At 24.5% G+C, this 27,523-nt stretch overlaps 2 protein-coding genes across 4 annotated transcripts in view; one reads left to right on the top strand and one right to left on the bottom strand.

The window, feature by feature from the left end:
- Positions 1 to 14,368, top strand: part of LOC129614342 (adiponectin receptor protein-like) — a 39,221-nt gene extending 24,853 nt beyond the window's left edge. The window contains exons 3-8 of one of the 3 annotated variants that reach the window (XR_008697375.1): positions 5,141 to 5,203; positions 10,557 to 11,008; positions 11,108 to 11,409; positions 11,470 to 11,549; positions 11,620 to 12,475; positions 12,531 to 14,368. Coding sequence is in view for 2 of the 3 variants with exons in the window: in XM_055528910.1 (XP_055384885.1) it covers positions 5,141 to 5,203; positions 10,557 to 11,008; positions 11,108 to 11,409; positions 11,470 to 11,549; positions 11,620 to 11,742 (1,020 nt within the window). In the remaining variant the exon portion in view is untranslated. Of the gene's footprint in view, positions 1 to 5,140; positions 5,204 to 10,556; positions 11,009 to 11,107; positions 11,410 to 11,469; positions 11,550 to 11,619 lie in introns of all 3 variants that reach the window. The other 2 variants (XM_055528910.1, XM_055528922.1) reach the window with 2 other exon arrangements.
- A 3,516-nt stretch (positions 14,369 to 17,884) lies between these two features.
- The window catches only part of LOC129607627 (elongation of very long chain fatty acids protein 7), a 29,223-nt gene continuing 19,584 nt past the window's right edge, over positions 17,885 to 27,523 (bottom strand). The window contains exons 2-7 of the mRNA XM_055518722.1: positions 20,236 to 20,321; positions 19,966 to 20,156; positions 19,817 to 19,900; positions 19,455 to 19,754; positions 19,219 to 19,383; positions 17,885 to 17,929 (exon numbers count right to left, since the gene is read on the bottom strand). Of these exons, the coding sequence (XP_055374697.1) occupies positions 17,885 to 17,929; positions 19,219 to 19,383; positions 19,455 to 19,754; positions 19,817 to 19,900; positions 19,966 to 20,156; positions 20,236 to 20,290 (840 nt within the window). The 5' untranslated portion in view covers positions 20,291 to 20,321. The remainder of the gene's footprint in view (positions 17,930 to 19,218; positions 19,384 to 19,454; positions 19,755 to 19,816; positions 19,901 to 19,965; positions 20,157 to 20,235; positions 20,322 to 27,523) is intronic.

Raw genomic sequence — 27,523 nt, 5'->3', positions numbered from 1 at the left:
AAGGTCCCTATGCCAGCATAGTTATTACGAATGCAATGGGGTTTTTATTTTAATATTTTTTTTAAATAAATGACCTTTAACCTGGAAATATCAAGTACTTTAGGATTTTTCACACTATTACTCACATTAATTTATACATTAATCATATTTTACTCTGATTATTCAGTTAAAACTAAAAATGTTACGAAGACTTATTCATACTAGTACAATGATTAAAGGCTCATACAAAATCAAATTTTCTTTTAACTATTTTTCGAACATCCATCATATTTTAAAATTTCTCAACTCTCTTAATATTATTATTTACTAAACAAAAATTACTCAATTACTCAATTTTTGTTTAGTTATTGGTTTCTATTAAACTTATAAAAGGGAAATAAAACATGTTTTTACGTCGGTGTTACAAATCGTTTTCAAACTTGTTTTATTTTTGATATTGACATTTTATTACCGACCGTATTGTGTAAACAATAGGTAGGTTATGTGATGGCAACAAATTTTGCATATCGAGTTTTCGGTGGGAACGTACTTCTCCATAGTAGGGAAGTGTAAATAAACTAATTTTAGCAATATGTCGGTCTGTCGGTCTGTGTGTGCACGCGTGTATCTCAAGTTCGGCTGAACCGATTTTAATGAAATTTTATATGTAAGTTTGTTTCCACCATGGCACGGATCGATCAACTTTTGGTATATATCAGGCCTCGGGAACTGCACTTTTTAGCGGGCCTGTTTTACATTTTTGAACATTTTGAAGAAAATATTCAATCGATTTACTTGAAATTTTATATATAAGCTCAGCTTGACCGTCCGCAATAATTCGTATGTTTTGGAAGAAATCAGGCATCGGCAACTAGACGTTTCCTACGGGCCAAATATACATTTTTGTGTATATAAAGAAAAAAAATCAACCGATTTCATTGAAATTTAATATATGAATTCCCCGTATTAAAACAATGAACATGTAAATTTTTTGGAAAGATCAGGCATCGGCAAATAGACGATATGAATTCCTCATATTAATGCAATGAACATATAACTTTTTTGGAAAGATCAGGGTTCGAGAACTGATTTGCGGGCCGATTTTACATTTTTCACCATATCCACAGAACAAATTGATGGAATTTCTTGAAATTTGATATTTGAGTTCTGGTTGTTACCGAAACTAACTGGCGAGCATTTCAGGGAATTCGGGTAGCACAAAGCGAAACTCTACTAAGAGCCAAATTTACATTTTTCTAAGTATGTTAACTATAAGCTTACTAATGTCCTAAAAATTGGAAAGAAGTATTTAACAGACATTTTTATAATATTCTGTAACACTTTCATTTAACTAGACAATACACAATGCGGTCGGTTAGGTGCTGACCATATCAGATTTTTTTTTTACTAAATTATTGAAAGCATCTTGCATAATAAATCTGTGTGGATATTTTGAAGGTGTTTTGTATAATCACACATATTACAAAATTATTTTGGTGTACTGTTCATTCAAATAAAAATAGTAAAATTAGGCTATTGACCAGATATAGGAAAATTAATATGTGAATCAGTTCTTCAACAATGTATGGTTTTTCAACTTTTCAAGCCGTGTGTTGTTCCAAAACCGTACACGATTGGAAAAATTATTTAATTGCAAAGATTGATGCGTGTCATTGTAAACTGTAAAATAAGAAGGAGGGTTAGGGACCGGAAATAATTTTTTTTTTTAAATACGCGATTTGAAATGATTAAAACGGCTCAAAATTTCGCTATAAGTTTTTATAGCCATAAACTTGAGACCACGGTAAAAAGAATCAACTTTGGTTTTATGTTTTTTTAAGATTTTTATTCGCAATTTTTTAGAGTTGCTTTCAATAGTTGGTAATAATTGTATGACTTAGATTAAAAAAAATGTCTTTAAATTTTTATCGTAATTTTTTTTAAACTTAACAAAGAACCATTTATATAAGAATATATGTATGTTACTTGTCAAGTATTCAGAGGAGTTAATAATTTTATGTCGCAATTCAATCAAAAAAATTTTGGGTTTCAAATACATATCAAATACATATGTGTAAAATCATATACATACATAAGTGTGTTAGAAAAGTTATATATAAAAACGCTAAAAAATGAGAAGAAAATGCGTCAATGATGTACATGGTATATTATGTACTTAAGATAAATTATTGTGCATATATTTATGTACATATATAAAGAAATACATACTACAAAGTTAATGCGTAATCGTGATCTATTCTACTCTATCTTTAAAATAAAGATTAGGCAAGTTTAATAAGAGAAAATTTAATTTTAAAAAACATCTTCCTCTGTTTTGTTTCTAATGTGAGGGTTTTGAGGAAAAGAAAATCTCCCCTTTTTATGCTTGAATATAAAAAAATAAAATTCCTTAATAAATATGAAATATGTATTTCTAAATCTTTCAACATGTATTCTAAATCTGGCAGTTCTGTTTTTCGAGCATGTAGAGCGCATTTTTGTCATACCCTCATCGTGAAAAAGAATAGTATTTTAGCTCGCTTAGAACGTTTTGAGATAAAAAACGAATACTTATTTCTTTCTCGATTGATCTGAGAAAAGGGTTTTATGCTATATTTCCTGTACCATAAACGATTTTTTAACGTTTAATGACTTAAATTAAAGCTTAAGCAACTGGACAAAATTCCATAGAAAAAATTTTAAAATTTTAAAAAATTTCGTACAAAATTCTCGGGTTAGAGAAAATTCAAAAATTAAGATAAGGGAAGAATTTGATTTTTTTTAAAGTTCGAATGATTGGTATTCCGAAAGTACATGATATGCAAAATCAAAAAATATATTGCTTTTAATTCCTTTATTAGCACTTTCAGAAACTGTCTTCTTCGTTTGAAGCTTTTTCTTTTTCGAAGGAAAGTTATAAGCAACAAAGCTTGTGAAAGTAGAAATTTCGTGAAAATTTGTTAAAATCACTGTATCTCGGGAACCGTTGAGATTTGACAACCACTTCCAAACAAAAATTTTACCCATGAATCTTATTGAATCACCCTGTATAAACGGGTTTTAATTAAATATTTAAATTGATTGGTTGAAATATTGAAGTTGAATATTTAATTTCAAATTATTCCAAATAAAATAAAAGTTTGATGCATCACTTATTAAGTCATATACGTAAGTAATTGAATGCAGAATAAGATAAAACAAATTATGTAATTTTTTTGTATTTGAGAATAATATGTAACTTGTTGATTGAAATTTATAAGAGTTATGCAATTATTTCAAACTGGTTTAGTTTCGTATAAGTATTTAGCAAAATAATTTATTCAAAATAAAAATTAAATTGAAAAGTGACCTGAAATGAAAACGATGTACATACTTTAAGTAAAAGTATGTGATATGTGATGAGGGGAGATATTGCATATAAGAGTTTATTTTTTTATAATTGACGAAAAAAGATGTGTGTATATGTGACACAAATAACATTTTATTGTTACATTCTTTAGCAAATGTATCAAACGTATATTTTGTAATAATATGATAATTAAGTTAACGACAGTGTAATTTTCAAATATGCATTCGAACATACATAATTGGTTACGCACTAATATTATTTGTCCACATTTCATTATTCCCTTGTCCATTCTCTTTAATTTGAATGACCTACAATATAAAAATCTATGTATGTAAATAAGTATACAGTGGCAAATTGGCAAAATTCACTACTTATTTAAAATTTATCAAAATTCAAATAGTCATGTAAAATAATATTCTTTTTGATAAAAACTTCAAATTTTCATAAAAGTATGCTTTTATTTTAAAAATAACTAAAAATATTTAATTTAAGTTTTTTTTTATTATTTGGAAAATTTTACATTTCATCATATTGCTAGTTTTATGACCAGAATTGTAATGTTCTCAATACAAGGAAAATTAATACCAAAAATAAATATAGATTGTGTCAATAATAAAAATACCTAAAATGTTATGCTCGCCACTGTACACTTATAGATTTAAAAATTTAGATGGGTATGCTGATAAGTGATAAATTTGATTAGTTAGTTTCATCAAATACGTATTTCTTTCATTATTATAGAATTGTGATAGCATGTACATACATATATACATTGAAATTATCTCCATGAACAAGTATGGGTTTATTTTTATACAATATATTATGAAGTGCATTCATATGACTGTTCTATAACAGTTATTTGAGTTGTGCGACATTATTTCTTGTTTTTGTTTTTCTCTTTCTTGCGTATTTTTGAATATGAATATTTAGCAGGATTTTACTTCAAAAACACATATATATATATACTATACGTATACTTATATTAAATATAAAAGAATACAAATACTCGCACTATTTTACGTTTGCGTTGAAGTTTGAAAAAAAATGTAAAAGTTATAACAAGAACAATATTTTTAATAAGAATAAACTTTTTTAAAATTATAATTAAATTTTTAATATTATAAAAAAAAATTTGCATACTTTTAGAAGTTCATTTTAATGGTTCTTGTTCAAAAAAAGTTTTGGTTGTGGTAAAAAAATTGTACCCTTCGATTTGTTTCCAATTTCTTTTCATTTAAGAAGTTGTTATAAGTTGATCTTTGATTATTTAAATTTTATAAAAATATCAATGCTATTAACGAGATTTCTGTAAAAATTCGTGAAAAATAGTTTGTGCTGTTTTTTACGACAAAAGTTTTTGTAACCGTTTTTCTACTAATGCAATTTCTTAATGGCCCTGTATTTGTGTGTGTGTGTATGTGTGTGTATCTTTGGTAATTTAAAGTTCAGCAACTTGATATTAAGCTGAAAATAAAATTAAAATAATGTAAAAAATAAAATAAAAATTTTTCACTAAATGTTAAAATGTAAGTGAGAAACTAAATCATTTTATTTTATTCGGGAGACAAAATGTTAATGTAAATTTAATTAAATTATGAAAGTTCTTTTGACAGAATAATGACATCGAGTTGAAGAACTTATGTTTAAATAGGTACATATCTATATAACAACAACAATCAATAATTATTTGAATACTTACTACAATAATAATATTATAAAATATTACTATTAAAATAAGCATTTTTTAAATATAAACGTAATATAAAAAAAAAAAAAACAAATATTTTCTACTAATTTTCTTTGTTTCTAAAGTGGGATGGTGTTAAACCAAAAAATCGAAAAGATTGGCCGTCTTTATTGTTATCATCTTTAACGGTAAATTTTAAATTTCAATAAAATTTAACTTATACACATAAAGTAATTTCTTAATATTTACAACTTTTAAAGTGCATTTTGTATGTTTTTATCGAACATTTTATGTATAAATATTTAGTATATTTTGTTATTATTAGTATTTTAATTCTATTCTAAAATTTTCTGAAATTTTTCTTACAGAGTTTGCCAGTTTGCAAACTTGTTATATTATTGTTCATTGTCAGTTTTGTCATTTATTTCAGTTTTATGTAAAGTTTTTTTAATAGTCGGTACTTGTAGTCATTGTATTATGTTTATCTTTTATTTTTTTTGTTCAAATTTTAATTATGTTATATCCTAATGCATACTATAAAAATACATATGCACCTATGTATGCATGTACGTACATTTTAAATTCACCTTTCTCATTCCTCATAAATTCATCTCATATATATATGTATATATATTTGTATTATAACAAGAAAATTTCGAATTTCCGTACATGAACTTGAATATAAAAAAAACGAAAAGAAATGTCAAGATTTTGCATTTAAATTAAGAATTTCAAATTTATACTTCATCTGTCTCAAGTTTTCACATTAATTATAATATTTTTTACATTTTATATACAATATACATATATATTTTTTTTAATTAAATACACACAATCACACCAACAATCGTATTTTCAGATATAAAATTTTACATTACAAAAACAATGGTTGTTTTTCACTCACAATTTTTACATTTTAATATGTACACACATACTTATATCCCTACATATATATACATGACAAAATTGTAGTATGCATGGTACAGTGAGTTTCAAATAAGTATGAACGCTCGCCGAGTGAGAAATTATTCAAAAAAATTTACTCGACTTAGAGCATAATGTAATTCGTAGCTGTTCAAAACTATTGTTAATTTAACAAATTAAAGGTATTTAGCTGAGAAACATTAATTATAGTTAAAACTATCTAAAATTATTTTTTAAAAAACAGCGATCATGTATTACATGTATAACAATTTTATGAATTGTTTCTTGAAAATTATTAAAAAATTTTTTTTTTATTATTTTTCTAAACCTCAAAAAACCTCGTCCTTAACGGACGAGTTGTAAAACTGCATCACTTTCATTTACAATATTTAGGGCTTTTATTATTATTTAAAAGAATTTAAAATAAAAATACAGCAACACCAGCTATAACGAAGTTGTGTTGTAAATAATAAAGGCGCCAATATCGTACTAATTACATTACAAACCAACATGATAACCTAAAAGGTATTTCTTTTTTAACTAGCAGGATGACAGTTTTATATGAATTTCACTGTATATTCTTGTTGTGTTTGTTTAAAATAATTATATTTAGTTTAATTGGTATCAAGTTATTAGAAACGTTTTTTTCTTTTTTTAAATTTTATATAAGTAATAATTGGAATTGCGTTTTATTAATTTTTGGTTAAGTACAAAATTTATTTATATTTCTTTATATAAGTAATTTTTTAAATGTTTACAATTCCCAGTTAGTACAAAATAATATCTTTTCCATAGTAGAAAGTTGTACATATTTCATTTATTCTTTTTATTCTTTATAATTTAAAAAAAATAAAATACATTTACATAATTGCTTCCAAAAAATGGAAAATCAATGGATCAATTTATTAAATATGAATTTTGATGTTATTAAACTTTAAAGGTTACAAAATAAGCTTCATTAATACTAAGTAAAAATGGTATATAACATTCAAAAAACAAGAAAACCTGGTGCGAAAATTGCGTTCTATACTTTTTTGTAAAACAAGTAATTTTTACCGATCGTCTTGTGTATACAATAGGTAGGTTATGTGATGGCAACAAATTTTGCATATCGAGATTTCGGTGGGAATGGACTTTTCCATAGTAGGGAAGTGTAAATAAACTCATTTTAGCAACCTGTCAGTCTGTCGCTCCGTGTAAAATTTTGATAAAATTTTATATGTAAGTTTATTCCGACCATGGCACGGATTGATGAACTTTTGGGATATATCAGGCATTTTTGACCATTTTGAAGAAAATATTCAACCGATTTTCTTGAAATTTCATATATAAGCTGTGCTCGACCGTATGCAAAAATTCCTAACTTTGAAACAACTCAGCAACTTGACGTTTACTACGGGCCAAATATACATTTTCATGTATATAAAGAGAAATAATCAACCGATTTCATTGAAATTTAATATTTAAATTCCTCGTATTGAACATGTAGATTTTTTGGAAAGATCAGGGCTCGAAAACTGATATGTGGGCCGATTTTACATTTTTCACCGTTTTGAAGAAAATATTCAACCGATTTACTTGAAATTTGATATGTGAGCTTTACTCGACCGTACGCAAAAATTCCTAACTTTTGGAAGAAATCAGGCATCAGCAACTGGGCGTTTACTACGGGCCAAATATACATTTTTGCGTATATAAAGAGAAATAATCAACCGATTTCATTCAAATTTAATACTTAAACTCTTTGTATTGAAACAATAAACATATAAATTTTTTGGAAAGATCAGGGCTCGAAAACTGATCTGCGGGCGGATTTTACATTTTTCACCATATCTACGGAACGAATTGATGGAATTTCTTGAAATTTGATATTTGAGTTATGGTTGTTACCGAAAATAACTGACGAGCATTTCAGAGAATTCGGGTAGCACAAAGCGAAACTCTACTAAGAGCAAAATTTACATTTTTCTAGGTATGTTAACTATAAGCTTACTAATGTCCTAAAAACTGGAAAGAAGTATTTAACAGACATTTTTATAATATTTTGTTACACTTTCACTTAACTAGACAATACACATTGTGGTCGGTTATGTGCTGACCACATCAGATTTTTAATGTACAAAATAACATGAATATAACGTTGAGCATAAATGTAACATAACATCATGCTTTTCACTTAAGGAATTCCCTAATAAATCGAAATTCGAACTTAAATCTAAATTAACCTTCCAATAAGTGACCGAAAACGCTTAGGTTGAAATTTTATTCAAAGAACTATTTTTTTTTAAATTTCTAATTTTAACTGGGTATTTAACTTTTCAATTCACTGCAAGAGCACGCAAAAAAAAATATAAAAAATTTGACCCTGTACTTTATTCAATTTGCGCGTTGATAATTTTAAATGACATTCAAAGAAGACAAAACAGAGAGTTTTTTTTTCAATTTTTTTAATAAAATAATAGACAAAATATAACTTAAAATTTATTCTAATAAAATCTAATAATAAAAAAGAAAGTAAAAAAAGAAAACAATATAACAATTATTGAATTCAATTAAAATCCAATTAAGTTAATTTTATCAATATGCTGTTTAAGGTTTTAAATGAATATATTTTCGATGAATTTTTTTTTATGATTTGGTGCTATTTATATGTAATATTTGGATACCAAGGTATTGTAGGACTAAATACGTACTTATAAACCTCATACACCATAGTTAAACAGTAGTTGTTCAAATCATAAAATTTGTTATACAAGTCATTAATTTCTAATAAAAAATAAATTAACTTATTCTTTTACAATTGTATCTATGGACTTTCTGTTATCTAACTTTAGAGTCTAAATTACACCAATTCAATTTAATTGTGAAAAAATATTGTTAAGAAAAAATGTATTCAAAGTAGTAATATTCAAAATTCTAATACTTTTATTTTTTGTTTTGTAAACTTTCGATATTCAGGTCATGGTATATACGAATTATAATAAAAGTTAGGCCATTCATTCATTCAAATAAAAAAATACAAATATAAAATCGTAAAGTTAAAAATATAAACTGAGGTGAACATTTAGAATTTATTAAGGATGCGCCATATACATATAAAAATTTCGTAATAACATTGAATTTTACATTTTTATAATTAAAGAAAAAATTTTAATGTAGAAAATCGTGGGTGTCAATGTTGTAATAAAAAAATGAGTTCTTTTTAAAAATAAATCACATTTTTATTTCTGTTCACCACTAAGGGTTAAATTGATCGAGAATTAAAAATTGTTTGTTTTAAAATTATTATACTATTAATAACTTATTATACTATTCTTGTTTGTGGTCTAATCGTGATTTTCTTTTTTTTTGCTATAACTTTAAAAGAAAGATACTGTACCAATACCAGCTGATAGTATAGATTTTTCCAATATTTCTGTCTCCTAAATTAAAGAAAAATTACTCTTCACTTTTATTCTGATTACGAGGTAAGCCGAGGGCCAAAAGTTAAAAATTTTAATACAAGCATTGAAATTTATCACATGAACAGAGTATTTTTGTTAAAAGTATAATTTTTTAGGGGTGTGAAAACTATGTAAATACACAAATACTAAGGTATGCTCCAATCTAATGGACCAATGTACGCATTAACAATTAACATCAATTTTCAATTAATTCATTTATAATGTAGATCATTTATCGCAGTTTTCATCTTGATTTAACTGTTATTTGTTTTTTTTTTATAAAATAAATTTTAAATGTTTTTTTTCTTAAATATCTACAAACGAACAAATATAAATTTTTTCATATTTAAAATATTCATTTGCACAATTCTCTTAAGTTCAAAGAATTTAACCTTTTCATTATCACTTTCAGACATTGTACGAGTATTTATGTATGTGTATTTAAAAAATCTTTTCATATAGAAGTTTTTTATGAAAATTTCGAATGTTTTTTATTATCTTTAATAAAAGTCAATAGGAAAATAATTTTAAAATTAATTTCTAAAATCACGTGATTTACAGAGATCTAATGTTAATTAAAAGTCATCGATTTAGTTAATGATTTTAATTCTGAAACACTTATTGGAAATATTTTTAAGATCAGCAAAATCTTAATATTAATTTACTCAACATTCTGTAATTTTTTTTTTATAGTATGTACATATGTATATATTTTTAGTTTTTTAAGGTAAATTTATTAAGTGTCTCATATTCGAATATTGCAAAGTCGAAGTTTAATTTTCCTTCATTGTTTTACTATTTTACAATTTAACTCTTGCTTTGTTGTTCAATTATATTTGATGATCTGTTTGCAGAGTACAATATTCTTGGCTATAAATTTTGGTAATTTTAAGCCACTGTTTTAATGTCAAATATTCTTAAATACATTTTCTTTGTATAATTAGGGCTAGATAATTTTAATGGAATGTTGTGAGAAAAAGTTTTTTGTTTTGTAATTGTCTTAAATTTATTTTTTCATTTTTCTTATTTAAATAAATGAAATTACTTGATTCTTTAAGAGCACCTATTTACAAATTATTTTTTTTTGGTAATTTTAAAATTTTTTTTTTGCTGTTGTATTTTCTAAAATATTTTAAGTTTAAAGTCTGAAATAAATATCGTATATTAATTTTAGATGACCGAAGTCTTAAAAGCTGGTGTATTAGCAGATGAAATCGATTTAGGTGCTTTAGCACATAATGCTGCCGAACAAGCTGAAGTATTTGTAAGAAAAGTATGGGAAGCTGGTTGGATTGTATGTCATTTTAAACATTTACCAACATGGTTACAAGATAATGATTTCTTACATACTGGACATCGTCCACCATTACCATCTTTTAGAGCATGTTTTAAATCAATATTTCGTATACATACAGAAACTGGCAACATTTGGACACATTTATTAGGCTGTGTTGCATTTATTGGAATAGCAATGTACTTTTGGACAAGACCATTACATGAAATTCAATTACAGGAAAAAATAATATTTGGTGCCTTCTTTGTTGGCGCTATAATATGTTTAGGATTTTCATTTGCTTTTCATACTTTGAGTTGTCACTCGGAACAAATTGGCAAATTGTTTTCAAAGTATGTAATATAAAATATTAAATTTTCCATTTAGTTTTATATAATATTGATAAATAAGTATATTTTATATTTATATTGTATTTTTATTAATAATTTTAGATTAGATTATTGTGGCATTGCATTATTAATAATGGGATCGTTTGTACCATGGTTATATTATGGATTTTATTGTCATTATCAACCGAAGTTAATATACTTATCTGTTGTCTGTGTCCTAGGAATGTTATCGATAATTGTGTCATTATGGGATAAATTTTCTGAGCCAAATTTAAGGCCACTAAGAGCTGGTGTATTTATGAGCTTTGGTTTATCTGGCATCATTCCAGCTGTACATTATGTATTAATGGAAGGTTATATCAGCAAAATTAGTCAAAGTAGTTTAGGGTGGTTATGTTTAATGGGTAAAAAAAGCAGTATAAAATTTTATAAATTTATTTATATAACATATAAATATATTTAAGGTCTCTTGTATATTCTTGGGGCGCTATTTTACGCTTTACGTGTACCAGAAAGATGGTTTCCGGGAAAGTGTGATTTATGGGTAAATAGTTTATATAATTCAATAAAAGTTTCTTGTAAAAGTTAATATTAATAACTTTTAATGATTTTAGTTCCAATCTCATCAAATTTTCCACGTCTTAGTAATAGCAGCTGCATTCGTACATTATCATGGAATAACTGAAATGGCAATGTATAGAATTACAGTTGGCGAATGCTCTGCGGTTACGCTGTGAAGATATTCAAAAAAAAATATTTTTTTTTCTTAAATAATATTAAAAATTATTAAATGAATAGAAAAAAATGTACGGTTAATTGCTAGTGAAATTGAAAGAAATAGAAACTGATGTCAAATTTTTGTATAAATGACAGCTAAAGTTAAAACACAAATAAATGAAAGATTTTTTTTAATAAACTTGAATAATTTTCTTGGATATTTTTTTTGTTATAGTCTGTGTTATTATATTACTTTTTTAAAAATTTTCAATATTAATTTAGAAATTTTGTTTAAATATTTCTTTAAAGCCGAATTCTTTATTCTATGTTCTATATTTTTTTCAAAATTTGTAAAATAAAATAGTTCTTGTAGTTTGATAATAAAAATTTTTATATACATACATATTTGAGAAAATTACTTTGGCAATTAATTTGAAAGTATCAGGATGACGTTTTCAAATGCCTAATTGAATTTTAATTTTTCAGAAATTTTAACAGAACAGTTATATAAGTTCGATTTTCATTACAACTGAAACTTAATATAATATATTAATATGCATTTGATATATTTTTATAAGTCAACTGCCGATACTAATTTTACTAAAAAAAATGATTGTAACAAAATGTCGGTATTCCAAAAAAAATTTTCGGAAAAAATAATTTCTATCAATGCAACATAGAAAATGTACTTTTGAAGGATTGCTAAATATTGCATAATATTATAACTATTCTGGAGGATGGATACATTCAAAGGTACTAAATAAATTGTTAGTTTCTTAAATATTTACATATAACTAATAATTTTTAGTGGTTACCCTACGACTATGATGAAATATGTGCAAGACCTTCCCAAAATTAAAGTCTATATAAAAAAGACTATGATTTTAAATTGGCAATTAATTTAAATGTTAAATGAAATTGGGATATGTAAATACAAATCATTTTGAAAATAAAATAAAAAATTTCTGTGTTGCGGATAACAACAGTCATGCACATAATAAATTTAAGTAATTTACAACCTTTACAACATAATAAAATTATGTAATTAACAACAATTATTAATTTTATAACTGAAACAACCAAAAATGATATTTTAAAACCAACAGAGGCTTTATAAATCTAATTAAGTTATTGATAAGAAAAAATTAACACTATTTTGTTATTTGTTACAATGTTAATATTACATCATTTATAAAGTGTGCCCAAAAACAAATTTTACTTTTTAATATGCAACATTATTGAATGAATCCCATAATCCTTATGTGATAAAAACTTTTGAAAGTCAAAAATTTTTTTTAATTTTTTTGGTATTGTTACAATTATAAAATTTTTGCGAAAAAAAAAATCAAATTTGCCAAAGTAATTACTTTTCTTCCTGATATATTTTAAACAAATTTGACACTTTAATTAATGTTATTCGAATAAAAAGCTAAATTTTTTTTTGAAAAGTATAAATTTATTATTATTATTTAAATAAATCTTTATGAGAATAACAAATACTTCTTTTAAAATTATGATAGTATAAAGAAATATCAAAATAAATAATTCTATTAATATTAAAATTTATTTGTAAATTTTTCAACAAAAAAAAAAATATGTAATACATATTTATTTATATATAATTACTTTTTTATTATGTTTAAATTATACACATATGCATGTATATATATATGTATATATTTTTTAAAGAAACAATTTTGACTATTTAAGTAAAAATGAATTGGTAAAAGAAAATTGGATTGCGGGTATATTCCTAACATATTTAATGTAGAATATGAGAGACTTGTTTTTGTAAAACTATAAATGCTATGAATAATAGAATGTTACTATGTTCAATAACTGCAGGTTAATTTTTAATGAATTTCTTAAAATAACTTAATAAATATAAAAATGATTTTTATACAAATGAAAATTTTTAAACGCATAAATAATATTAAATTCAATTCAAAAATAAAATATACACATTATTAATATTATTTTATCAACCATTATTAAGCTATGCTCACACTTTAATATTAAGACAAAATATAAAAATAAAAAAGGATAAAAATTAGATTAAAAATTTCTATCTACAAAATTTAGTCATCGTATATTAATAAGAAATTGTTAATGAATTCTCATAAATTACATGTTCCAAATTTTACCACTATTTAAACTTATAAATGCTCAGAAATAAATAAAATTAAAAAAAACGAATCTTTATTTAAAAAAAAAAGAAAAATATTTAATTTACAGCAAAATTTTTAAACGAAATGCTTTTTAAAATTTTAGATATTTTATATAAAGTAATGTTGATAAGATATTTTTAATAAAGAACATTAATATTTTTAAATTAAAACATTGTTTTTGAGTTCATCTTACTTTATTATAACTTGTATCATATTATGTATTCATGTAACAATTTAGTGAAATTGAATGTAATATTTAACTTAGAACTTATTATCAATTCGGTTTTGCTGCTGCCAAAATTTGACACTGTAGCATTGACCGCTATAACCACTTCTTAATGATAATGTAAACATAGCTTAATAAGATTAATATACATCATAAAATCTATGGAATTACCATTAATGTAGAGAAAAAATTAATTATGTTCTCCTTTGTTCTTTTTTTAATGTGTTGGTTAATAAAAACTCAATACTGAAATGTTCTAGTTCGCATAAGCTTTGATTACTTAACTAATTTGTGTTGTTTGTACATATTAATATGTTTAAATTTTTTTAATTTTGCATCTTGATTGTGACAACACATGTGAAATATTCGGACACAAATATTTTTTGAAAATAGCCCTTATGCGAACTCATCATAACTTTTTTTCTTTTTAATATTTTCTTTTCTAAATTTATAATTCAATCTACTAATTGTAAGATCATCATTAAGAAATTGGAGTAATTAATTTCTTTAAAAAAATCTATTAATTACCAGTTTTTATATTACTTTATAGCATATGACCATAAAATTATTTCCTATCGCAAATAAACATTATAATATTAAAATTAAGAATTTATTTAATTTGTACTTAATTTATAATTTATATGTTTAAAAATTAAAACTTTATAGGTTGAATTATGAGTTTTTTTTTAAATAAATAAGTATAAAATTACTTTAGAAATTTTAAATCTTCGAAATATTGTAGCTTCTGTTTTTCGTTTTTTATTTTTGTGTTTATGCTAAATTATTGGTAGTTATAATTTTTTCAAAGAAAAAAGTCATATAAAAATTTAAGAAGATTTTCTGTAACTCTTGTTATATAATTAATGTAACATTATTAAAAAATATAGTAAAATGGTCAGAATAAAAACTAAAAAATGAAAAAAAAAATTAAAAAATATAAAAAATGTAATATTCTTGTTTTTAATGAAATCATAATTTAAATAACGTCATTTAGTTTTTCTAAACAGATTAATAATTTTTTTTTTATTGCAGTGAAAATTTGATCATTTTTATATTGCGACCATAGCTAATTTCCAGCGCTTTAATGAAGATGATATTTTTATTTTTCGTTTGGTGTTGGTCAAAAATTCAAACGATTAAAAGTTACTTAATTTATGGAACTGTTGGTTGTTAGTCTAATATTTTTTTAGACCCAATTCTAAAGAAATATTAGATTCAACACAAAATATGAGTTAGTTAAAACTTTTATAGTAATATTTTTATCCTGAATTTTTGGAAATTGGCAAAAACAAGCACTCGTAAATTAAATTAGAAATATCGAAATATGTACTTAATTTTTGTTGAAATTCTTAGCTAAAAAACCTTGTTTCGATAACAACTCAAATTCTCTTAATCAAATCACTTCAATCAAACACTGACTAAGCTTTCGATTCTCGATAGTAATTTTACTTCCATTGCATATATTTTGGCGTAATTTATGGGTAGAAAAAATTAAATCAAATAAAAACGTTACTAGTTTCAAATTCGTTAGAAATATGTTTTTAATACAGATAATTTTTCAAATTTTTATTAAAGTAGCTAATGCTAAAGCTTTAAAATTTTTGATATTGATTCTTCGGTACTTGAGAATAATTTTTCAATGTTAATGTTTCTACACACAAAATTACAATAACGAAAGTTGAATAGATAGAGTAAAAACCAAAAATAATATTTTTCTATTATTTAACGGAATAATATAAATAATTATAATATTTAATTATAATATTTATAAATTATAAATTATATTATTTATAAATTATTAAAAGTATTTAAAATTCAAAGTATTTCTTACCTCAAAATCTGCAAACACATATCTTAAAGGTGGTTTAGCCATCGTTTTATCCATCCAAAGGAATTTAAATGTTTCTGTGTCTTTTTACATATATCTTAAATTCATAGTATTTAAAATTAAATTGATAAAACGGATAATTATAATATTTCTTTATCGTGCTCGCTAATATCTACATAATTAAGATACAAGAACTGGATATGAAAATTTTGAACATGAAAAAGTGATAGTTGAAGAAATATGTACTGCTATGTATTTAAATTTGAAGTAAAAGGGTCAGAAATTCGTCTTTGATTTATAACTTTCTTAATGCCAAGGTATGCATATATGCATTATACAAATCTAAATCGTTTTAATTTTCCAGAAACAAACAGATCAACTAACTACAACTAAATCAACTAACACAGATATTACAAAATTTAACGTCTTTATATCTAACAAGTCCCAATGCTCAGAGAGAAACTTGAAAGCACGACCTTATTTTATATGGTTTTTTTTTAAATCGAAGTGGCTATTTTTTGAGAAGAAATATTAAAATAAATTCACACTTATTATAAAGCAGGTAAAATTTAGAAAATATATTTGAAAAATCCAAAAAATATATTAATATTTTCATTGATAATTATTTTAAAATTATAAAAAAAGCGGAAAAACAACAAGCACATCCTTCGCCCTCAACGTTTTATATGTTACTGAAAGCATTTCATTATTTTTAAGTGAACAGCTTTTTTTCTCATAGGGTAAGTTAACTCAAGATATGGGGAGTAACTGTGGTGTCAAGTTGAAAATATAATTAATGAAAGATAATTCTTAAATATTGATATAAATGCATAGTAAAGAAAAAATTTGAAGAGGGAATTAGAAAATAATACCTAAAATACAATCAAATATTATCTGTTAAATACAAATTTTATATAAACTTCAAAATTTTACCTCTATTTTTATTTGAAAAAATATTAAAAACTTACTATCATTTATATCAATTACCTAAGAAAAAAAATATTTAAAATGTTTGGAAAAAACTATCATATATTTTTATACCTGATTTGACTATTTTTCTATTTTTGAAATAAATGGTATTTTACCAAATGACTAAAAAATTCCGACTGTAAAATAACAGGAATTTTAAAATTTTTGTTCAGGTATTTTAAAATTCTTTCCGTTTAGAATTAAGATAGGTCATACATACACATGCAGGGACATTTTATAAATAGATTGCTCTTGTTTACCTGTTAATAAAATATGAAAAAAGAGCACAGCAAAATTTTTGAAGCACTCAATATAACATGTTTGAAATAGTTTTAAAATAATTATTTAAAAAAAATTTATTGGAAGTAGGTACATACATATTTATTAACATACATATTTATTTAAAATAATAACTTGAAAACTAACTGAAATTATTTGAAACAATTTTATAGGTAAGTAACGTATAAATAACCGAAATGAGATAATTCAAATTGTTGAAATGTGTCAACCTTATATTACTTTTAATAACATTTTTGTTAGCCGACACCTCATTAACATTTGAAACCATACTGAAATATGAATTTGAAATTTTTTTTCATTTTTTCTTTCCTCCTACCTTCCTTTCTTTTTCGTGCAATAGAATTTAAATGGGAAGCTTTTTAAAAAATGTGTATAATATCCTGAGATTTTTTAAAATATTAAACTCTTTTTTACTTAAAAAAGAAGAAAAAAATAATAAGAAATATGACACGATCAGTGGCATTTAAAGAAAAAACCAGCAACGAAGCCAAAAATTCGTAATATTTCGTAAAAAAAATTTAGTATTGGGACTTGTTAGATATAAAGACATTAACAAAATTAGAAACAAAGTACTGTAAATAAAGTTGCAATAGTACGTAAAATAATAGTAGGTTCTCAGTGTACTTTAAAAAACTGGGTATAATAGCACGAATATTACAATATATTTGTTCTTAATTGGATCTTTCTAAACGAGTCGTTTCTTTCTTATCATTCTGCTATAATTGTGAAAAGAAAAGTTTTTTTTTTAAAGAAGCATCAACATAGTGCTCAAATTCTACGGATAAATAAATGAATTAAGATATATAATTATATTTTTTGATTAACTTGGATGGGGAGGAGCAGGTAGAAATTTTTTTTTTTCAAACAAAATAAGTTGACTTTCATCAGTAAATTTTCAAACTTCTACAACTTACAGTCTAAAAGAAAAAAGATTATACACAAAACATTAAATACAACGATTAATTTCAGCCGATATTTTGTCATTGTAATGAAACTTTTTGCTACCTTTTTGCGTTTATAGAAATGATGAACCCAAAAAAAATTAGGGTTTAGAAATTGTATGTTACAAGAAGAATAAAACAGGTAAGCATTTTATTCTGATAGAGAATGGACGTAGAGGTGGATAGACACAATGAAACCAACAAGATGTCTTTCAATTTTCTTTTGTAAAAGTTGTAAAAAATATTAAAATTTCTAAATTATGCTGTAATTGTATACAATGAAGGAAATGTACTATTGCTGTAAAGACTGAGTGTGAAATAGTTTTCTTGCTACATTATTTTACTTACTAAATGTAAAACGTTTTCTATATACATACTAATTTCTTTATTATATTAATATTCGCTTACACATACATATATATATATATATATATATATATATATATATATATATATATATATATATATTTCTAATTCTTATATATATTATATTTCTATGAACTACATATATTTAAGAAAATTTCTGTATAAATTAACAAGAAATCAAATTTATGAGCTACATATATTCAATATTTTCATTTTTATCATTTTATAGCAATATATTTAAAGATTTTAGATTTAAAATTAGATTTTTGGTTTTCACAACAAAAATTATTGTGACTTCATTTTTTTTTGTTTGTTTTTTGTAAAATTACATTTTTAAGATCCTAGCTCCTAATAATTAATAATAATTTACAATCTCAAAGAATTTAGAAGTTTTTTTGTTTAAACTTATCCTATTTAAAAATATTTGTATATTTTGTGTATTTTTGTATTTTATTTCCAAATATTTTTCATAATAAATTCTAATTATAATTTCGAAGTGAAATTTTATAATAAACTAAATAAGAATAAATTTGTTTTTAAAATTCTTAAAAATAACAGAAAAGAAAGCACCTAATTTTTTTTTTTGTTTAATAATTGTTAAACTAAAATTTTTTCCTAAAATTCTATTCACTTTTTGTTGATTTACCACTTGTAATATATTTTTCATTATTATTAATTTCAGCATTTTTTCTTTTTGCAGCGTCTCTTTGTTCTTTTCTATAACTTTGAATATAAAATGAACTGAACATGTATGTAAAAAGACCAGCATTGAATGTTAATAGTGCAGCAATTGATTTCGGGAATGCACAATCTGGTTGGAATTGAACTTGTAGAGTGTGAACAAAAACAATTAAAAATTGAATCTAAAATATTGAAAAAAATGAGGGAAACCATTAAAACTATATTCATTTTAAAATACTTTGTATACACTTACAATTTGCATTTGAGTTAAATACCGTTTCCACCATAAATATTTTTGTACATTTGGACCAAGTGCAGCTAACAAATAATATGCATACATTAATATATGTATAAATGAATTAATACATCCCAATAATGTTCCATGTCCTCCAGCAAAATATTTAACACCAACAAATGCACATACTGGCATCAATGTATGATGATATAAATGTAAAAAGGATATTTGACGTTGTTTTTTACGTAAAACAAAGAATACTGTATCTAATAATTCAGATATTTTTGCTAAATAATATAACCATACAGCTCTAGCCATCTAAAAATTTATATATAATTTTCAAATATTAAAATGAGTTTTAATTAATTATGATAACTTACTTTCATTTCATGTGGTTTATCGGTTCCATAATAAACAGGTTGACATCTATAACTATAATTTTTTCTCCATCCAGCTTCAAAACCCTTAAAAAATTATTTAATTTTAATTATTCTCTTCATATAAATTGAAATATTTGTTATTAACTTACTTCCCACCATAATATAATACTGAAAATCACTTGAAATGCATTATAAATTAAAAGTGTATTTTTCAATTCAAATGGTTTTCTATCACGCATATATCTTGGTCCAGCATATAAACAAAAGAATAAATATGCTCCTAAGATCATAAATAATTTTTGAGGATTATCTGACAGGAACCAATCTTTTGTTCTTGGATCTGAAATTTAAAAAAACAAAATAATGCAATTAGTTTTCTGTTTGTGTTTAAAATTCGATTTTTGCTTTAAATTATTTACCTTCATTTTCCACGAGGAAATTGTAAATTCTGTCATATAAACCTTGTTCAGTCATTTTTATAATTGCACAGGTTAAAGATTTTTATCTGAAATTAGAATAAAAAAGAACAATGTGCTTGAATCAAAAAATTTATAAAACTTATTGTTATTATTAAACTTTATAATACATATATTAGAATTTCTAAAATAATATATAGAAAATTTGTTTCAGAAGTTTGTGTTATGAGTAGTAAAAATGAGTCTACAATTGTTTTCCTCAGTTAACTTCAATAAAAAGTATGAATTAATATCAAAAGCAAATTTTTATAATTTACAACTATACCGGCTTAAAATCATTAACATAATGTTTAAGAATTGTGCGTATTGACAGTTTAGTTAATTTTTGATAGACTTAACATTTTTAATTCCACAACTTGAGGCTTTGTTTTAAATTGATTTTGATTTTCATACAAAAGAAGCGTGTATTTTTTTTCTCTTAGTTTTTATTATCATTAAGTGGAAAACACAATCTTAACACTTTCATTCGAATTAAACAAAAATGATTAAATTTAAGTTAAAAATATATTCGTTTAATATACGCAGCACGGTTAATAGGTTGTTGAATTCCTGTATTTAATTTAATACAAAAATCTCTTTGTTATAAAGTTGAAAATATAGAACCTAACAAACAAAATGATAAAATTTTAATTTATTGGTATAATCAAAAATAGTTGAAAGTTTTATGAGTTATTGTTGAATGAGTTTTATAACTGAAAGATTCCTTATTTACAATAATAAGTCTTCGCTTTTCTAAATTAGTGGATTCATTCGGAAATCGTTATTAATAAACTAAAACTATCATAAAATTCATTAGTTTTTAGAGCACCGGGTATTAAAGTGTCAGCTAATCTTTTAAGCTATAAAATATCATTGTTTTATATCTGGAATTAACTGCCAAATTCAATTTGACGTTTAATAATTTTTATGTTAATTGACTGGAATTACGCGATTTTATACGACAAGTAAAACCTCTATTAATTTTGATTTCATATAAAAAATTCTTAAAATTTATTGGACGCACTTTTTGCGCTAACCAAAAACTCAATTAATTTTTTTTTATTTTTTTCTTTAAAAAATTCACTTTTTCTTTTTCTCCTCCAGGTTTGTTTAACCATTAAACTCAAAAAGTTTAAAGAATATTTAACAAAAAAAAACAAAAACAAAATTGAATGATGGTAAAGCAAAAAAATTAAAAATTTTATGCTGTTGATTAGTCAATATTGATTTATTATATAAATTAAAGAAAAAACAAAAACCAAAGAAAAAAAACAAAAACTGAGATACAAACTTCCTAAAAAGGTAAAATAAAATCACCTCAAATCTTAAACCATAAACCAAGCCCCACATCCAATATTTGTACTTAATTAAATTTTTATTATTCATCATAGTAATTTCAAGATCAGGAAATCATCATCCATAAAAATATGGAAATCATTAAGTAATTAAAACCTAACGAATTTTACTACTGGTTTCTATACACTGGTTGGTCGTTAGTGTGATGTTTGTTAAATTTTAATATTGAAATATTGGACTTATGTTGGGGAATACTTTTTAAAAGAAATTTCGAAATTGTTGAGTCTTGTAGAACAAATCTTTCTGAATTTTTTTCCAAGTTGTTGAATTTAAATATTGTTAAATATAAGATTCTTGTAGTCTGAAGTATCACATATAAATATCGAGGAATTTTGAAGAAAATAATGAATTTAGATTACTGCAATTAAATCCTATAAATTGTTAAAGTTCATAACTAATATTTCCAGAACTCAATCTTTTAAATTTACTTTTTAGCACTTTTCCAAAAAATTTTTTGAAAAAAGTGCTTATTAGTTTCACTCTGTCCGTCCGTCCGTCCGTCCGTCTGTCCGTGTGTCTGTTTACAAAACTTCTACACCTTTTAAGATAGAAAGCTGAAATTTCATACGTACATAGATCTTCACTAGAAACTTATTTCCGTAGAACAAAATTTTTACCTATCTCCCCCCCTCTAGAAGTTATACCCCCCCAAAACCCTAAAAATGGCCTTTTTTAAATATTTGTTGCAATGAAACCATAAGTATTTTTGAAATTTTGGAAACGCAGAAAGGCAGTGGCTTGCTTCCCCTTGCGCGGTATACTATAGTTCAACTTAAGAAAAACAAAATGGCCTCTCAAATTTACCGTTATTTAAAGTCCTTTTTTTCCAAATTTTTGATGTCGTTTTTCTTCTAGACCCCAGACTGTAGAAGCTTGAAATTTTAGGAGCTTTTAGATATTAATAAATAGTTTATTTTGTTAGAAGAAAATTTTTTTCCATCTCCACCCCCTCTCAAGTTATCACCTCTTGAAATTCGTAAAATTTGAATTTTTGACACCTTATATTTCCGAAACCGCAAGGTTTTCCAAATTTTTATAAACGCAAAAAGCTAACGGTAAATTCCGTGAAATTAAAAAATATTATTATTTTTCTTAACTCACACAATTAACCCTTAAAATCGAGCATTATGTTAACCCCTTTTTATATTAATTTTTGCTTTATTTCAAAGACTGCATATATGCGTCATCCTAAATATATGCAATCCTAGAAATAGTTTTGTATATGAATGAAAATAATTTTAATAGTGTGATAGCTATACATAGACTGTATTTAAAAGCAGAATTTTCACTTGTTGAAGGGAAAAGTGCTACAATACAAACCATTGGTTTGACCCAACTTTATTGAATTTCATAAATAGATGAATAGATTCAGCACGGAATGTAATGAAATTATGAGAATTCAAATTTTTTTTCAATATAGTCAAATTTGAGTTTCAAGCATAAATTTTATTGCTAAAATTTAAACTATTATGAATTATTACAAAAGAAATTTTTGCTTCGTTTTTAAAAAGTAATTTTTTTTTTAATTATCGTATTAAAGATAATTATAATAGCTTTTAATGGTTATACAATTTTATTAGTCTACACTCTACACTATACAAGTACAAGCATAATTAAATGACCGGAAGACCTATTATAATTTAAATACGTGTGTTATAATTTAAAGAAAATGTAATAAAACTCTGTTTAACTTACTTTAATCAGACTAAATTTTAATTTGTAATAAGTAGAAAGTTAATGATTTTTAATAGTTTTATTAAAAGTGTCTACTTATTTTATTTGTTGAAATGAAAAGGGAAGTTGGTAACTATATAATGATGTTGCCAAATAAAAATAATGATTTGATGACATTTTTTTTGTTTCGAGTTCAGTTGTAGTTTGTAGGTAATTATAGGGATCATAAAAAATAATAAGAAATGGATTAAAATTTTGTTAAGAAACTACACGGAAATAAATTTTCCTAACTTATAGGTACATATTAAAATTTTATCAAAATAACGACAAAGACCTTAATCTTTTACAACTTATCACTTCGCAAGTAAAAAATTTTTTACTTGCGAAATGATAAGTTAAGTGCAAAACTCGTTTATTTAGATTTAGATAAAAGAGCAGAGTTACTTTAAAAGCTCTTGCTAAATACAACTGTGATTTTAGTTCCATTACTAAAGATTCGATTTTATTATTGTAGCTGAACATAAACAATAGGAAAATTCCAATTAATAAAGTTGTTTTCGATACCGTTCAAATTCCTATACAAGTGAAATTTTTTTTGTCTCCTCTAAAAGTGAACATTTTTAGCACTTTTCCAAAAAATTTTTGAAAAAAAGTGCTTATTAGTTTCACTCTGTCCGTCCGTCCGTTCGTCCGTCCGACCGTCCGTCCGTCCGTCCGTCCTTCCGTCCGTCCGTCCGTCCGACCGTCCGTCCGTCCGTCCGACCGTCCGTCCGTCCGTCCGTCCGTCCGTCCGTCCGTCCGTCTGTCCGTGTGTCTGTTTACAAAACTTCTACACCCTTGAAGATAGAAAGCTGAAATTTTGTATGTACATAGATCTTTACTAGAAACTTATTTCCGTAGAACAAAATTTTTACCTATCTTCCCCCCTCTAGAAGTTATACCCCCCCGAAACCCTAAAAATGGCTTGCTTCCCCTAGCGCGATATACTATAGTTAAACTTTAGAAAAACAAAATGGCCGTTCAAATTTACCGTTATCTAAAGTCTTTTTTTCCAAATTTTTGATTTCGTTTTTCTTCTAGACCCCAACCTGTAGAAGCTTGAAATTTTAGGGGCTTATAGACATTAACAAATAGTTCATTTCGTTAGAAGAAAATTTTTTTCCATCTCCACCCCCTCTCAAGTTATCGCCTCTTGAAATTTGTAAAATTTGAATTTTTGGCGCCTTATATTTCCAAAATCGCAAACGTTTTCAAATTTCTATAAACATAAAAAGTTAGCGGTAAATTCCGTGACATTAAAAAATATAATTATTTTTCTTAACTCACACAATTAACCCTTAAAATCGAGCATTATGTTAACCCCTCTTTATATTAATTTTTGCTTAATTTCAAAGACTGCATGAATGCATCATCCTAAATATATGCAATCCTAGAAATAGTTAAATATGAATGAAAATAATTTTAATAGTGTGATAAGTATGCATAGACTGTATTTAAAAGCAGAATTTTCACTTGCTGAAGGGAAAAATGCTACAATACAAACCATTGGTTTGACCCAACTTTATTCTACTTGTATAATGGAGAAGTATGTATAATGGGCAAATTTTATTTTGAGCTAGATAGCCGAGATATCTCTGTAAAAGTTGGACAAAAATCCCGATAACTTGGAATACCTCTTTATTAAAATTCAGCTGAATCCAACAATGTTTTCTAATGATATTTAAATTACAATTGGGAACGTCATATTATTATACAATTTCGTCAAATTGTGCCAAACCAATCATCCGCTCAGTGAAAATTCAAATTGACAAAATTGAATTGGGCTATGGTCTCTCATGCAAGAATCTAAAACCTCCACCAAGTTGTAAAAAGCGAGAACAAAACAAAATATTGAATTTCTTGAAATTAAATTCGAAATGTAAAATGGCTGTGACCACAAATATTTTCTATTAATATTTTAACTAGCAGGTACGTTGCCCTCGAAAGAGGGCATTTACGTCTCTTGTTGTAAACGTTTCCTCTCAAATGCTTATGCATATATTTGTGGTAAATCTTTTGTTTAAACTGTTTCTAAAAAAATTCTTATTTGGAAACCAGAAAATCATAATATTATATTGGTATAATGTTAGAAACAGTAAAAGATGAAAAAGAATGAAACAAAAAATTGACCTTTAGGCGAATTAAAAACATTTAAAAAATTTACATTTCCAAACAACATGGACTCTTTTAAATTACCATAAACCATAACAGAAAGTATGTATGAAAGTAAAAAAAACAAAAGTTGTAAAATCACCTACGTACAAAAATATTTTAACACTTTTATTTCGATGCTTTATTTTGACTTTTACATAGAAATATATCTACCGATTTTAGACTAGTATAGAAATACTATAAAAATATTTTTGTTCAATTTTAAAAGTATAAGTGATAATTTTCAATGTAAATGTCATAATTGCCGTCATTATGAATTTAGATAATATGATTATTACAGTATAAGTATGGAGGTACATTTAATGCAATATACATTTAAGTATATATATAAACATAAATGCGTTCAAGGGAATACTCGTAAATTTGAGTAATAATACACACACACAAATATATAAATATGAGTTAAAACTACGGCTGACAGAAATTTAAATATTTTTGTTACTTCAAGGTATAAGCTTATAATCTTGTATTTGAAATATTGAATTTGATAATTAATTTGAATTGAATCCAGTATAAAATACTTTGCGTTAGCATTTCTCCACTTTCGCGCCCTTATATTTGATAAGAAACTGATATTTAATTTTTCGATTCAGTTTACAACTTATTTTTAATGTCAAAAAAATATAAAATAGTTACAATTTGCTAATCTCTAACAAATTTATGTATGAATATATTACTTGTATCTGAACTATTCCCGGTAATCTTTCATTCATTACCAAAACAGAGCTATTTAACTATTGATGCAAAAGTTATCGGGAAAAAAAACCTATAATGTCAAGCTGTGATGATTTCAAATATGTAATTGCATGATTTTACACATTCTGCAACTTTTTTGAAGTTTCTAAAGAAAAAAGTGGTAGGCGTATTAAATATAAATGAATATAATTTATTTCAGATATCAGAATTTATTTGATGTTGTATCTGCGACTGAAATATTTGTCAAATTATTTATCGCAACAAATGTTATTTTGTCTACTTATTTCAGTTGTTAGTAGAAAATTTTAAATTAAAATAAATTGAAACAAAAAATTTGCTTTAAAGTAAGCAATGGAATGAGATAATACAATGCATCAAGATTTTTAAGTTTTCAAATGTAAAATAATACAATGTGTTTAAAAACAAAAAGCATATGTACATTGTATCACAAATTAAATTGAAATTTAATTTTTTTTTGACAAAATCGTCCAGCTTTTATTTGATGATTCCAAACAAATCCCTTAACCTATAAATGCTTTTCCTAATAATTATATTAAAAATTATTGAACTTGTTTAAGTACCACGTTTTTTTGGTGCTATCAAGTTAATTTTTAACAAATGTTATTAGCTAATTTTAATAAGTAAAAGTTATTTTATAAATTCTGAAATTCATTATAAAAATTCTGATTTTCTCAATAAGTAGTTTAGTGAATATCGATCACTTTTCTTATCAAAATCAAAAGAATTTTACGATTATCTTATATACGTATTAGAAAGGTTAGAGTAAGTTATTTATGTCCAAGTTCTAACTTTTCAAATCACAAATTCATATATTAAAATCTTTTAAATGTAAACTTTACATTAATGAATTTTAATCACATATAAAATTATGGATATTAATTATTTTTTATTTTATGCAGGAATAAATGTAAAATTTAAATTAATGTAATTTAGTTTCATACATACATATGTCCCCATATACATATATACACATACTCGTATAATATTATATGCACAAATATGAAAAACATGATTTTTTTAATACGAGTAAGTCGTTTAAATTTTATTGAATTTCATTTTCATGATTTTCACATCTTTTTTCAGGTTTAATTTTATTTGAAAAAGGTTTAATTTCAAAAAAAAAAAAGTTTAATTTATTTCGCAAAAGGATTAATTAAATTCGCAAATGGTTTAATTCAATTTGCAAAAGGGTTAATTCTATCCGCAAAAGGGTTAATTTAATTCGCAAAAGGGTTAATTTAATCTGAAAATGTCTCATTTATCTTCTCATTTTAACACTAAAAAATTATAGAAA

The sequence above is a fragment of the Condylostylus longicornis genome, unplaced genomic scaffold, assembly GCF_029603195.1.
Source record: "Condylostylus longicornis isolate FDR11 unplaced genomic scaffold, ASM2960319v2 ptg000004l, whole genome shotgun sequence".
NCBI lineage: Eukaryota > Metazoa > Arthropoda > Insecta > Diptera > Dolichopodidae > Condylostylus > Condylostylus longicornis.
Note: the sequence above shows the minus strand (reverse complement) of the source record. Positions and strands in the feature narration are given on the sequence as shown.